Genomic DNA, 13,151 nt, shown 5'->3' with positions numbered 1-13,151 from the left:
GTTGACCAAATTTCTATCTGTAATTCTAAGACCTTTTGTTTTAAATTGATGAGTCAAGATCAGACTTTTATTTGCTGTATGGTTTGGTTTCTCCCTGATTTTGATTTCTTTCTCTACCTCTTACCTGCAAACTAAAAGAATCCTCACTACTCGCAGATTATCTGCAATACAGAGCAGCTTTTTTACATTGACTCACTTTGGGTGCTTAAAAACTTCTTGGGTAAAATACTTAGAAGTCATAGGAGGTATCCCATTTTAAAACAAAATCAAAAAAAAAAAAACATATTTGGCTGTAATTTCAGATTTTAAAACATGTACTTATAATTCTGCAGTAATATATATTTACAATATAACCTGCTACAATAATTTTGCTTTAAGGGGTTTACTGGAGAAAATCTTGGAGTTGTGGAAACCTTTAACTGATGTTCTTCTATTTTATTTTCAGAGGGAGTTAATTGTTTTCTAGTGTCCCTGTAATGGCTAAAAGTGCAATTTTTTTTTTTACTTTAACATTTTACCTAAAATTGTGGAAACACAGCTTTTAAGGAAAAGAACGATAACTGCAATATCTTTCAAAATTAATACATTATATTAATTTCTTACAATATGAAAAGCTGCAGAAAACTTTTTTTCTGCACCCACCTTTTTTTTTTATTAATATATATAAAATCTATTTCTTTTCTTGTCGTTCATTATAGAGTCTCATAAGGTTCTATAATTAATTTCAGGCCAATCTCCCCTGTAGGCCTAACACCATTTTGGGCCGCATCACAGGATCTGGGTCCCATAGGTCTCTAGGAAGCCCACAGTCAGATCTGAGGTTTTTTATAATTTTAACCACAGCTTCAGTGAAAGCAGCATTTCTGAATAGACTGCATTGGATGTCTGTTGAAAAAGACTTCAAAAATGAATCTTTAGACTAGTTGGTGGAGCACATACTGCATGAAAAGTTCTTGGAATTCTAGCATAAGATTTGGAGAGGAGGTGTTCCTGTAGCACTACATGGCAGCAGTGACCAGGAGCTTTCATTCTGGCACTTTGTAAGGAAGGATGTAGATTTCCTCCCAGCAAAATGACACAGATATACAATTTTGCTGTACATAATTATCTGTAGTGTCTGTATGTCTTGTCCATATCCCTTGTTGTTCTTGAAAGAACTTGATTGAAAAAAGTGTTGTTTCCTGAGATGAAAAGCCAACCACAGCTTCATTCATGTAATCCTGAGCTGACTTTAGATTCAACATGTGTTGAATCAATAGACTGTGTCTGTTAACTTGCTCTGTAGAGAAAGAAAATATGCATATAAGTCAGTGTTGGTGTGAGCTCAAATTTTATCTGCAGATTTTCTGAAAGCCAGTGTTTTCCCATGCTCTTCTTCTCTAGACACAGAGATTACAGAGACCATCAACTTCAGATCTTGTGTGGTGAAATTTAAGAATTTGTTAATAGTACCCAATACTTAATGTTTCCCATCGGAATTGTTTTATACCCTGAGCATGGAAAACAGAGAACTATTGAAATGAAAAGCCATGTAAAGACAGTGGAATAATCTCACTTCAGTAGATAATACTATCAATGAAAGTGTGGAAGAAAAATTAGGATTAGGAAAAAAAAATAATAAGAGTTAAAAATAAAACATTTATTATCTGGTCCTTAATGTAATTTTTATGTGGCTTTCCTGATGTCTTTTGCAGATACTAAAAATTTTTGCTTTGAAAGGGGAAATAAAGATGGTGAAAACCATAAAATCATATATTGATACTACACTACAGTTTTTCCTTTATGCATAAGGTCTTCCAAATTCATTCTTTTATAAGTTCAGCTTCAGGACTGCCTCACCAAATCCCTTCATTGGTGTACAGAAGTAATAGTGAGTCTTCACCCCCTCTTTTGCACAGAATTACTGGAAAAAAACCCAAAAATATCTAGGATATTTACACTGTACCTTCAGTTTGCTGACCAAGTTTGCAGCTTTACTTGGTGGCAAAAGTGTACAGCAGTGGGAAGATTCAAATTCTTTGTGTCAAGAAGTTAATAAATAACTAAACTACTTGCTTGAGAGCCAGCAACAAAGCAATTTGTTCTTGCCAACTAGAAGTGGTTAAATGATGAAAAATTGTCCTCTAAAAATCTGAGTGATCCATGAATCTAATTTGTGAACCATATAGCATTCACTGCATTGTAGCACTGGGTATCTCATATTTTCTATATTAAGAGTAGTGAGATATGTCCAATGTCGGTGTCAGTTTATTCATTATATAGGTAATATCTCCAGGCACGGTAATGGACAACAAGATATTAATAACCTGGCAAAAAATATCAAAGTCATTTGGACAGAGAGTGTTTATTTTCATTAGCTTATAAATATATCATGTTCCTGAAATGTTATTCTAAAAGGTGATTTAAAAAATACTGTTCAGTCCAGTAAAGATAAATAGTAAAGCTATGGCAGCTTTGAAAAAAATTAAACAAATAAATAAAAATATAAAAGACAAGGAAAATATAGTTGTGAAAATAAAGAGTCATTTTGTTTATGTAGATAAACAGAGTTGTGTCTGTTGATGATAGTGTTAAAAATCCTATACAATAATGATTTGATAGCAGGATAAACAAGAGCAATGGAGAGGGGCTCAGGAAATAAACTCATATCTAGATGAGAGTTAGTACAAGAGAGGGCCTAATAGAAATTGTGTTTTATGAAAATATTCCTTTTAAGAACAAAAGTATTTTATGAAAATATTCCTTTTAAGAGAAAAAGTAGTAAAGAAAACCAATATAGCCAGTTAATAATGTATGTATTGCTTTTCCTGCTCTCATTTTTTCCTGAAAGAAACCTTCTAAGGATGAGATTGCAAGGAAACTGCTCTAATACAACCTGACATAGAGTTGCAGTGAACAAAGTGTCCAAATTTTTTTTTTTTTTTTCAAGTAAACAGATCACCTTGTGATGAAAACATTTGTGTTAACATTTCTGGCTAGTACCACTCAGAGCTGCATCCTTTGCAGTTTCAAATGTTGCTTGCTAAAGAATCACAGGGGCTTTTGAACCAATCACATAATTTACAGAACAGGTATTTTGATCATAGGAAGAAAAGGAACCAAAGAAAATAGAACCTTTGCCTTTTCTGACTTACTCAAAGGCTTCCACATGCATTATATGATCTTTTCCTTGCAGCAATCAACTGAATAAGCAATTAGCATCAGTCTTTAATGATGAAAATAATTTCCTCCTGTGCCTGTAATACCTTGAGGTCTGGCTTTGATATCCTGATAGAGATACACAACCAACTGACCTACGGATAGAAGATTGTCTTGATGGAAAAGTGGAAAAGTTCATTTTGAGGGAAAAAGGATAAATTCATGTTAATAGCACTTACCTCAAAATGACATTTGGCTCATCTGTAATATAGTTCATGTTTGACTCTCTAAAAGGTCACAAAGGAGAATAAATTAAGTCATTATTTATGGAGTGAGTAAAATTATAATTTTTAAAGATGAACTGCATAACCTTTTAATACACGTCATACTTTTTTAGTGAAAGTAAAAATTATTGTTGGCTTATCCACTTGAAAAATGATTACTAAAAGCACCCTTTCCTGTTGGTATTTATGAAAGAAAGCACTTTGTTGTGTTCAACTTTTTATTTAGATACATAAAAGGTATTACCATAAACAGAACTGAAAAAAATAAATTGAGGTAATTTTTGGAGGTCAACAACAGTCACCTATTTTAAACACACTGCTGGATATCAAGAAATATAACTTCTCCTTTTCTTTAGTTTTTCAAAATCAGTAAAGGTAATTAAAAAGGCTATGTTCATACATGTGTCTATTTCATACAGAAATGCACCTAAAACTGATTTTATTCAAAAATCTTCAGGCACATTGTAGCAATGTATTTGGTAGAAAGCTACTCCAGTGAACCTAAATCTTTAAGGCTTTTAAATGGTTCAGTAATATTTAAATAAGAAAAAAAACCCAAAAACCTGTATTCAATAGGACATACTACAATTTTCAGCAAGCTATACTGAATGGAATTTCTGATTTATTTTAGAAAGGGAATGAGCAATCTTCTCCTATGCTTTGCTTGAATTACATGGTACAGTGTTTCCAGAGAGTTGCCAGGATCTGCTGTACACTCCAACAGCCAGACTCTCCTGTGATGTATTTTCACAGATTTTATTTTTGCAGTGGGAGGTGAATAAAACAATAAACATGTGTACAGCAAATACTTACCCCACTTAGCAAAGCCCGTGCCTCGCTGTATCTGCTGCCTGCTGAATGTCATGGTGAATAAATCCCCTAATTGCACAGTGAAAGTCACATGTCTGTGACAGAAACAGCTTATGGGAGCCTTTTATGAGCTCTGGAGTTTGTCCAATGTTATCTGTACTTTTCTAGCTGTGTTTTGAGTGACTTATGCAGCCTCCCACAGAAGAAGCATTAAATGAATGAAGTTAAGCACAAGCATGGGAAATTGTGCATGCAACAGAGAGCAAGCAAAGGTCAGAGTCTGTCATCTTTCAAAGAGAATACATAAAGAACTGGTGATTTAGTTCAAAATGTATCTTGCAATAGTAGAGATTACTACTACATGGATTTATCCTCTATTTTCAAACTAACAGAATTACTTTTCTTTCTCTTTCAGAATAATGATATAATCTATTACAATGCAAAAGACGATCAGAATGATGTAAGTAGTATATTTCATTTAATTTCATGCCTGTAATCTCAGAAAATTAGGGGAATGAAAATATTAATGAAACTCTAAGACTATCATTTAAAGATTGGGCAGAAGCAAAAAAGCAAGAAAGTTAAAAATGTCTTTAAAAGTTTCCTCCAGAGCCAGACAATATTTTATGTTTTAATTCTCAAAGTCTGTCTCCTTTCATACTGTTTAAATTACTGGTCAGGCAGAAAATGTGCTGGGGCAATGAAGATCCTGACAGCAAAATAATTCACTTTTTGAAACGTAATCAAATCATAATTATGGGATTGAAGAATCAAAATGATAAATGTAAAAAATTCCGTTCACTCGGAAGGAACCATTTTCTGGCCTTATTTTCCAAGATCATATGATGTTCTGTATTCTTTGTAATAAAAATTTTTACATGAGGACAAAGAAGATGTGAAATGTTACTGAATAATTATTTTCATTCACTTTGTGATCATTTATGTGACTATGTGTAATAAGATTTGGGAAAATTGAAAATCCCAATCACAAGATTTAGCCTAAATGTATGATACTTCAATTCATGGTTTGCTAGGACTTGAAGTCTCCTATCTGCCATTAACTGTCAAAAATCTTAATGTGTTCTGGAGACAATACAAGTTATCCTCACTTTCACTGGAGATAATACAACTGCTTGTCTTCATTATAGATTTAATTTATAATACCATAGAAAAATGTTGTAAATGTATTAATCAGAATTGGCAGCATGCTTCATTTGCAATTTTTAATCAAGTATACTTTAGAGATTGATGGCATCCCTATTTAATGGATGCTTCTGCTGTAAGGCAATTAAAGAAGGTACATAGATCATGTCAAGCAGAACTATTTTATATGGTTATATAGAGTTATGAGTACTTTGTTTCAGATACCACAAACTACTGTCCTGAGTTTTAAAGTTTGCATGATTTAAGGAAAATTCAAGAGAAGTAACCTATTTTTGAAATCTATTATTCTGTTCCCATTAAATTCACTGAATGGCAGGTGCTAATCTTCTCTGGAAACAGAATTACAAAGTTTAAATATTGGATTTTTAATCTAAATGTACCAGATAGTAATGGTAGATTGTGGTGTGAAGTAAAAACTGTGGTGTATGTGTTATGATTAAGTAATACTGGGAAAGGTCTTCAGATTACGACTTCTACAACCAAAATACAAATCTGTTAGGGAAGGCAGGAAAGGAAATACTATTTCAGAGTTTAGTGTTTGGTTGGGGTTTTTTTTTGTTTGTTTGTTTTGTTTGTTTGTTTGATTGTTTTTTGTTTGTTTGTGTTTTTGGGTTTTTTTTGTTTTTTTTGTTTTGTTTTTGTTTGTTTGTTTGTTTGTTTTCTTCAGGACATTTATTTCCCTTCAAGAAAAAAGTATACACACACACACTAAAACAATGTTTCTTAGACCAGATATACGGTTTTACTTCTGTTTCAGTTTTATTTCTTCATTATGTCTTTTTGAACATTCATTAGAATTAATTTTATTATAATGTTTATTGTTGAGAAGTGATAAGGATACAATTGTCAGTGATATGATAGTGTTTTTTTTTTTTTTGAGAAGACCTTCACCTATCTCAACTATGTATGTAAACACCACAGATTCTTCCCTTCTCCTGCCTGAAAAAAATGCTTGAGACAGCTTTTTTTCTTTAAATATTTAGAAATTTTAATAGAATCATCTCTGAAGCACTGGTTAGTAAAACTGTGTTTGCAATCCATTCATTTCTGTCTCTAACGAGTCCACACTTTTTTTCCTCTTCCATGCTATGAGCCTTCATTTATTCAAAGGAAATGATATTTATCTTTGAGTACAATCAAGAACACTTAGTAGCAGATATTAATTTATTAAAATTAGACATCTAAACTAATCACTGTGGGTATCTCTAGAGAGTTGTTCAGTTTGTTTTGAGACAGATGTCTAACGTTATCTGAACTGAATCAATTCTAGGTGTGTGTTTTTCTGTATACAGGTCCCTGTATAAGATCTTTTTAGATCTTAACTTTTGGATGCTGAAGAATTAGAAAAAATTATTCTCAAAGGTCTTGCCTGACAGTTTTTATTTGTCTCCACTCATACTTTGAATATTACAGCTTTTTCAGAAGAGCAGTCCTCTTAAATTCTGTGTATGTTTCTATGCTGCAGGACAGTTTTCTTTCCTTCTTCCCGTTCCCATACCATATTCAGGAGATCCTTCTCTCATTTTTCACCTGCTGTCTATATTGGCCTTTTCCAATCTAATGACTAGGCTTGTTTGTACTTAAAAAAAAAAATAAAGAAGCACATGAAGGCCAATCATTCTCTGGCCTTTGGATTTCTCAGTCTCTCAGATAAAATGATCAATTTGTAACCCTCTAGTCTATCAATCAGTAATAGACCTTTTGTCTTACAACAGCAATTATATTCTGCATGCTTATTTTTGCTTCCCCCTGTCCAGTGCTCTGTGTAATGTGTGAGCACTTGATGATAATTAATGAGTTTTATCCTCACAACAAGGTAGGAGGTATTATATTTCCATTTTTTATATCTTATAGGAAGATAATGGCCAAACTTGTAATTTAGTATAGGTCTCTGATGTTTTCATTCACTGTCCTTTTCCCAAGAACCCTTTCAGTTTGATATATTGCAGCCTGTTTGTGCACTTTAATTTGCAGGTGTCGACAGCTTGTATTTGGACAAATGCTGCAGTGCTTTTATTGGACAACTGAGTAGTCCCACATTAAGCTGCTTTTTCTCATTAGTTTTCATATTGTTTTGCCTGCTTTCCCATCTTGTCCTTTGTATCCCCATCTTATTGATAGTAATTTTCCTTCACTGCTCAATTCTTTCCTCTTCTTTATTTTGGTCTCCATTTTATTTCCCTGTCTTGTTTATTCCTAAAACTATATTTTTTTTTGTTTCCTTGTATTTAAGTAATCCATAACTTGACTGTAAACTGAATTGCTCAATTGCTTAATTTTCATATATCCTGAATTCCTTTCCTAATGTTTCTCTCATCTCCTCTTTACATCTTGCTCCTTTTCCAAATGTTTTAGTATAATTTCTTGTTGTGGTTTTATAAACTTGTTCCTGGACAAGCTACAACAGCCTAAGGAAATTATTTTTCCATGATTTCATGGGAAGAACTAAGTAAAGCAAATAAAGAAATGTCTCTAACATGAAACCAGCCACACATCACTGGGAGTCTCCAGTTTCCCTGTAATCCCTGGGCTCTAATTGGGAGCAGCCAGTTGTATATCCTGGCAAGAGTTGTGTCCCTAGTTAGGACAAGTGATTTTTTAGACATTGCCTTCATGCAGTCATGACTAACAGAGCTGTGCTCCTTGTGCAATTATTGATCACATATTAAGTGATAGTGGCACTTTTTTTTTTTTTTTTTTTTCTTTTACTGAACTAATGTGGAGGCTGTAAAATTATGGGTCCCTTTGGACAGTAAGTATCTGCACAAAGTGGGAATTAAGAATGTGACTAGGAGTCAATGTGTGGGTTCTACTAGAGGCAAAAATCTGGAACATGACTATGGTTGATATTAAAACAAATACATTTTTAATTACTTCAAACCAAAGAAAGAAATCTTTTAAAACCAATAAGCTGTCTGTGCCATACGGTTAAGGAATTTTTTTCCTAATTCAGTGATGCCTTGTTATTTTGGAATAATTTGTGAAATATTAGCTCTCTTTGAGCTTAAACTGCAGCATAAATGCAGCTATCAAGTTGGGTCTATATAAATACTGGTAAAAAAAATTATACCTACATCCAATTGAAAACTACTGTGAAAATATGAAAGGATAATTAGTTTTGAATATAAATTCTTCAGAAAAATCATGGTGTGTTTTAACAAACATTTTAGAAAACAAAATAATTTCCACTACTCAACCTTGTTTCTTTTTAAATATGAAGTGAAGAATAAATATTGGGCAGAAGTAAGCAGAGACCAGACTGGTTATCTAAGAGGCATGCTCCTTGTGGGTCTGCTTCTTCCCAAGAAGACACTTAGAGATTTAAAAGGCATTGACAGTGGCTTTGGAAGTTTATTGAGTCTCTGCTTAGAGTCTTCCACAAGTCTTGCCTTTTCTACTGCTTTAAGGTATCAAGGTTGAAAAATCTGCTTATATGTGCACCTATGATTAATTTAGTAAAAAGAAGTCTGTTAATGAAATATCCCAGATTTACTTGTAAACAAGTCTGAACCTACCATGGATTTGATCAGGGAAAAGCTGGTTTTTTTTTTTTGTTTCCCTCCAACCACAAGAATTCAGGAGTTTCCTAACTTTTCTCCTTATAAAATGCATTAAAAATGGCAGAAAAATTTAATTTATACAAGTATGATGTTTTATGTATTTTATAGCTGGACATCAGAAAATAAAAGTGTCCTCTGTACACCAGTGTTTCAGGAGCTCCGTGTTGGGTCAAGTGGAGCCCTTGAGGGGGAGATGGCACCTGAATATGGTCAGTTTGGAAGAGGATCAGGAGCTGAGGTGGGGCAGATGGGTGACTCCAGTGATCCAGTCTCAAAGGTGACAGGTATAAAAAGGCTTCTAGAGACTGAAAGGGTGATGCCAGACTTCTGCAAGTCCAGCAGCTGCCAGTTGCTGGATTGAAAAGTGTGACTGGCCCTGGCACTACAGAGAAAGCTGGGACAGGGACTGCTTTTACATCTCGTCCAAGAGATACAGATTTTCTCTGGCTTTTCAAGGTTTTTAAACCTGATTCTGATAAGATAAAAGCTTTAGAAAGCTCTCTTTTATCTGCATATATAAGAATAGTTCTGTCTCCGTGCTCTCACTGTGTCTGGATGCCAGCATGCAAATAACCAAATCAGTATCCTACCATCTGGATTTAGCTAACAGTGGACTTCTTCTGAGCTAAAGCAATTAACTTTCCAATATTTCATAGACTGTGAAGAAGAGGCATTTCCAATAAGAAATTTGTCTCAAATAATTTAGGATGAGCTTAACTGCTAAGCTGTAGAGTATCTAGTGTCTTTTTGCAATAGAGCAGCACAGCAAGCATAACCAGCTAAATTCCTTAGCTCCCTTAGGTCTCTTATTCCCTCTGCTTTCATTGTATGACAACCAATATGGTTTGACATTACAGTCACAGCCATGATGTGTTGTATTTCTTTTCATCTTCTCTTTGTCCTTTACTGCTTAGATACTGAAGAAATTTTTAAAATTAGTCATAAAGAATTTCAGCTATTCTCATTTATGATGAGTAGATGGGCAAAGTCTATGTCATAGAGAGTGGCAAATCAAGTTAGATAGCACTAAACTGTGATTTGCACAGCCCTGCAAGAAGGTTCCAACAAGTAGGTGTTGTACATACAGCATATCTCCTTAGAGCTTATATTTATGATTGCTATTCTTTATGTGTGTAAGTTGCAGCAATTTCTAGATTTAATTTCTTCCCTGTCTGAACCTACTAATGTTTTTAACCGGGCCAAGATATTGCATATGTCATATTAAAACTTATATATATTCACATACCTAGTTCTCATATTTTCTGTTTGTCATATCTCTTGATGGTATGTGGTAGAATTAGGCATGTGAAAATTTTACTGGAAAACATAATTTTCTGCTTGTTCCAGACAAAGTTTTGTATGTTCTTGGAGTATGATGATACTAAAATGGGCTATGTGACTAAATTTGTAAATAGATTGAAATATTAATTGGGTGATGTTTGATGGAGGTATTTTGAATTTGAATTTTTTGAGAACTTGAGTTGCATCTGTGCCAGGTACTCTGATTCTTAGCAATGGATTCTATTGAGTTTTTGTTCGCTTTGGTTCCTCATTGTAATGGGTAGTACCTACACAGACAAATGCCTTATTATAGTCTTTTTTAAATATAGACAGAGGACACATTTTGACAGATTAGTTTGCTCTTAAATTGACCTAGACCATGAGAGGGAAAGAAATTTGTGCTAATATAAATTATATCTTTCATAATGGAAGACTGTCAGAGTAGGACTTTTGATGGACCCATGTAAGTAACATTCTGATAACCTTAGAGAATTTGCATTAGAACACAAATTTCTAATCTGCAGTAAATGTCATATTTTTCAACTATATTTTCATTTTAATTACATAGATATGTATATATCTTGAAAACAAACCGATATCTTTTGGTACTGGAATGTATTGCTTGGAATTAATACTTAAAGTCTATAATAAACCTAACATTTTATGAAATGAGGACAGAAAATTTGAAATATTCACATAGACTCCTTTACTCATTCCATTTTCCGAAAGAACTTCCTAGTTGTTGTATTTTTGGTTACAGAGATTATTCCAAGCATCTTTCCTGTGCTTCTCAAATATGCAACATATTAATAGATTTTATAACTTACTGTTTTCTAGATAGCATAGAACATACCTTGCTACATATGTTGAAATAGTTTAATTTGAATGAACATGTTTTAAAATGAATTGTCATGAAAAGGTAGATCCATATTTTATCCTTTTTTTTTATGTATCAATTTACTTGCACTACAGAGTGTTGTTTCTTGCGCACTGTGGTGTATAATAAAAATAGTATTTATGACCAAAATATACACTTCTTTCTGTAGTGAAGGTTCTGTTATATTAATTAATTCTGTTACAAGACAATGCACAGGATTCTATCTTTCATATATGGGAAGGAGTGAGTAAACAGGAAAACCATACTTTTGTTTTTATCTTTCATCTTTTGTTCATCATTCTTTATGTACAAGAGGACTTACTAATTTTTAGTAATTTCATGGTATTTTGACCTCCGGATTTTTTAGGAAAATTTGAGTATTCTTGCTGAACTAATTTCTCTCTCACATCAGGAATTCTGTGTTATCTGACAGAATGATTTGGATGCCATTCATTCTTTAGAAATCATTGGAACTGATAGTGAGGACATGATTGACTTTGTCTGCTTTAGTACCAAGACCTTTTTGCATTGTTTAAAGGGGAATGTGTTCCTTTTACCAAGTATCACTGGGAAACTTTCAGGTCTTTCCATTTCAAGGTCTTACAGGTAAGCTTGAGTACAGCCCACCCACAGGGGAAAAAAGGCATTCCTTTGAGCTTCCTGTTGCAACTATAGTGATCTATTGCCACAGGAAGCAGGGGTTCTTACTTTTTTTTTTTTTTTTTTTCTTTTCTTTTTCTTTTTTGTCCTAGTATTATGATTAAAAAAGTAGGTGTCAGGTTTATATTCCTTTATTCAAATTTGCGCAAGTCTTCCTTTCTCCCACATGAATATGTGTTCAAGCTTGAAATGAAAAATACATGATAATGAAATAAATGACTGCCCCAAAGCTATCTCCTACCTATCTGTGAAACAGAGTTATGAAATAATAATGGCAAGAGTGATAACTGTAGTTGCCAATGTCCTAAAAAAGATGTTCTTAATGTGAAGAGTCCTACCTTAAAGGCAAATTTGCACAAAAGAGCAATGCTTGAAGTCTCTCCATGGAGGCTGAGTTTATGCCACATCAAAGATCAGAATTCAGCCCTAAAGCTGGTGATTCATCATTTTAATAGAAGATTTCTTGCTTCAGGATATTTCCTCCTGATATCAAATGCATGAGTGATAACAATTGCAGTGAATGCAGCTTAATTGTTTATTGGTAAATAAAAGCAGGACCAAAAGCTGAACTTATCACAGGATGTTTATAGAATTTGAGGCAGTGATTTTTAACACTTTGTTACCTGATTACAGATCTCAATGTTGTATGAGTGCTTTGAAATGTATGGGTCACATTGGGACTTTTAAGTTGTACAAAACAAAACAAATTACTCAATCGGATGTTTTTCTGTGACTGATTGAAGGTGGAGGTAGGCTTTGAAAATTGCAAGTCAGGTCAAGAATCCTGGAAAGGACCACTTACAATACTTTAATATTCAAAAGGGAGTTCTATGTGGTGTGTGGTGTAGTGTAGGTGATGAAATGTAGGTCCTGTTCCTGCCCTACTCCTGACTGCAAATGGGAACATTTCTGAATCAACTGATGAAATCTGCAAAGAGCCAGATCACATTCCCTGGCCTTTCCACATAGCCATTCTTACCATGTTCTATCTTTTTTTTTTTTTTTTTTTTTTTTTTTTGGAGAATAGGTGGGAAAAAAAAAACAGGTTGAGGAAGAAAATAATATCTATTATCATCAACAGAGTTGAAATCTACCCGAGGTTTTAGTATTGGTGTGTAAAACGGTGTGTTAAAGGTATTGCAGCTCTCTTTATCGTGTGTATTGAAAATAAATTTTAATCCAGTGGGAAATCACATTGTTCAGATCTAAAAAATTTGGATTGCCAACTTCAGCTGACCTTTGACATAAGTATTTTCATTTACTTACTTTTTAAAAACTCTTTCAAAATCTACAGATTGAGCTGTCTTCTTCCTTTTGGCTGTACTTTCTTTTTCTTTCTTTTTTTGTTTGCTTTCTTCTGACATGCTTCTTTATTCG

The 13,151-nt window shown here is 33.5% G+C and overlaps 1 protein-coding gene across 1 annotated transcript in view; it reads left to right on the top strand.

Moving 5' to 3' along the window:
* CACNA2D1 (calcium voltage-gated channel auxiliary subunit alpha2delta 1) overlaps positions 1-13,151 on the top strand; it is a 366,445-nt gene that overhangs the window by 192,452 nt on the left and 160,842 nt on the right. The window contains exon 5 of the mRNA XM_053977961.1: positions 4,648-4,692. Within this exon, the coding sequence (XP_053833936.1) occupies positions 4,648-4,692 (45 nt within the window). The remainder of the gene's footprint in view (positions 1-4,647; positions 4,693-13,151) is intronic.

Source organism: Vidua macroura, chromosome 5 (assembly GCF_024509145.1).
Source record: "Vidua macroura isolate BioBank_ID:100142 chromosome 5, ASM2450914v1, whole genome shotgun sequence".
Taxonomy (NCBI): Eukaryota; Metazoa; Chordata; class Aves; order Passeriformes; family Viduidae; genus Vidua; species Vidua macroura.
The sequence above is the reverse complement of the archived record's forward strand: the minus strand, read 5'-3'. Positions and strand labels throughout refer to the sequence as shown.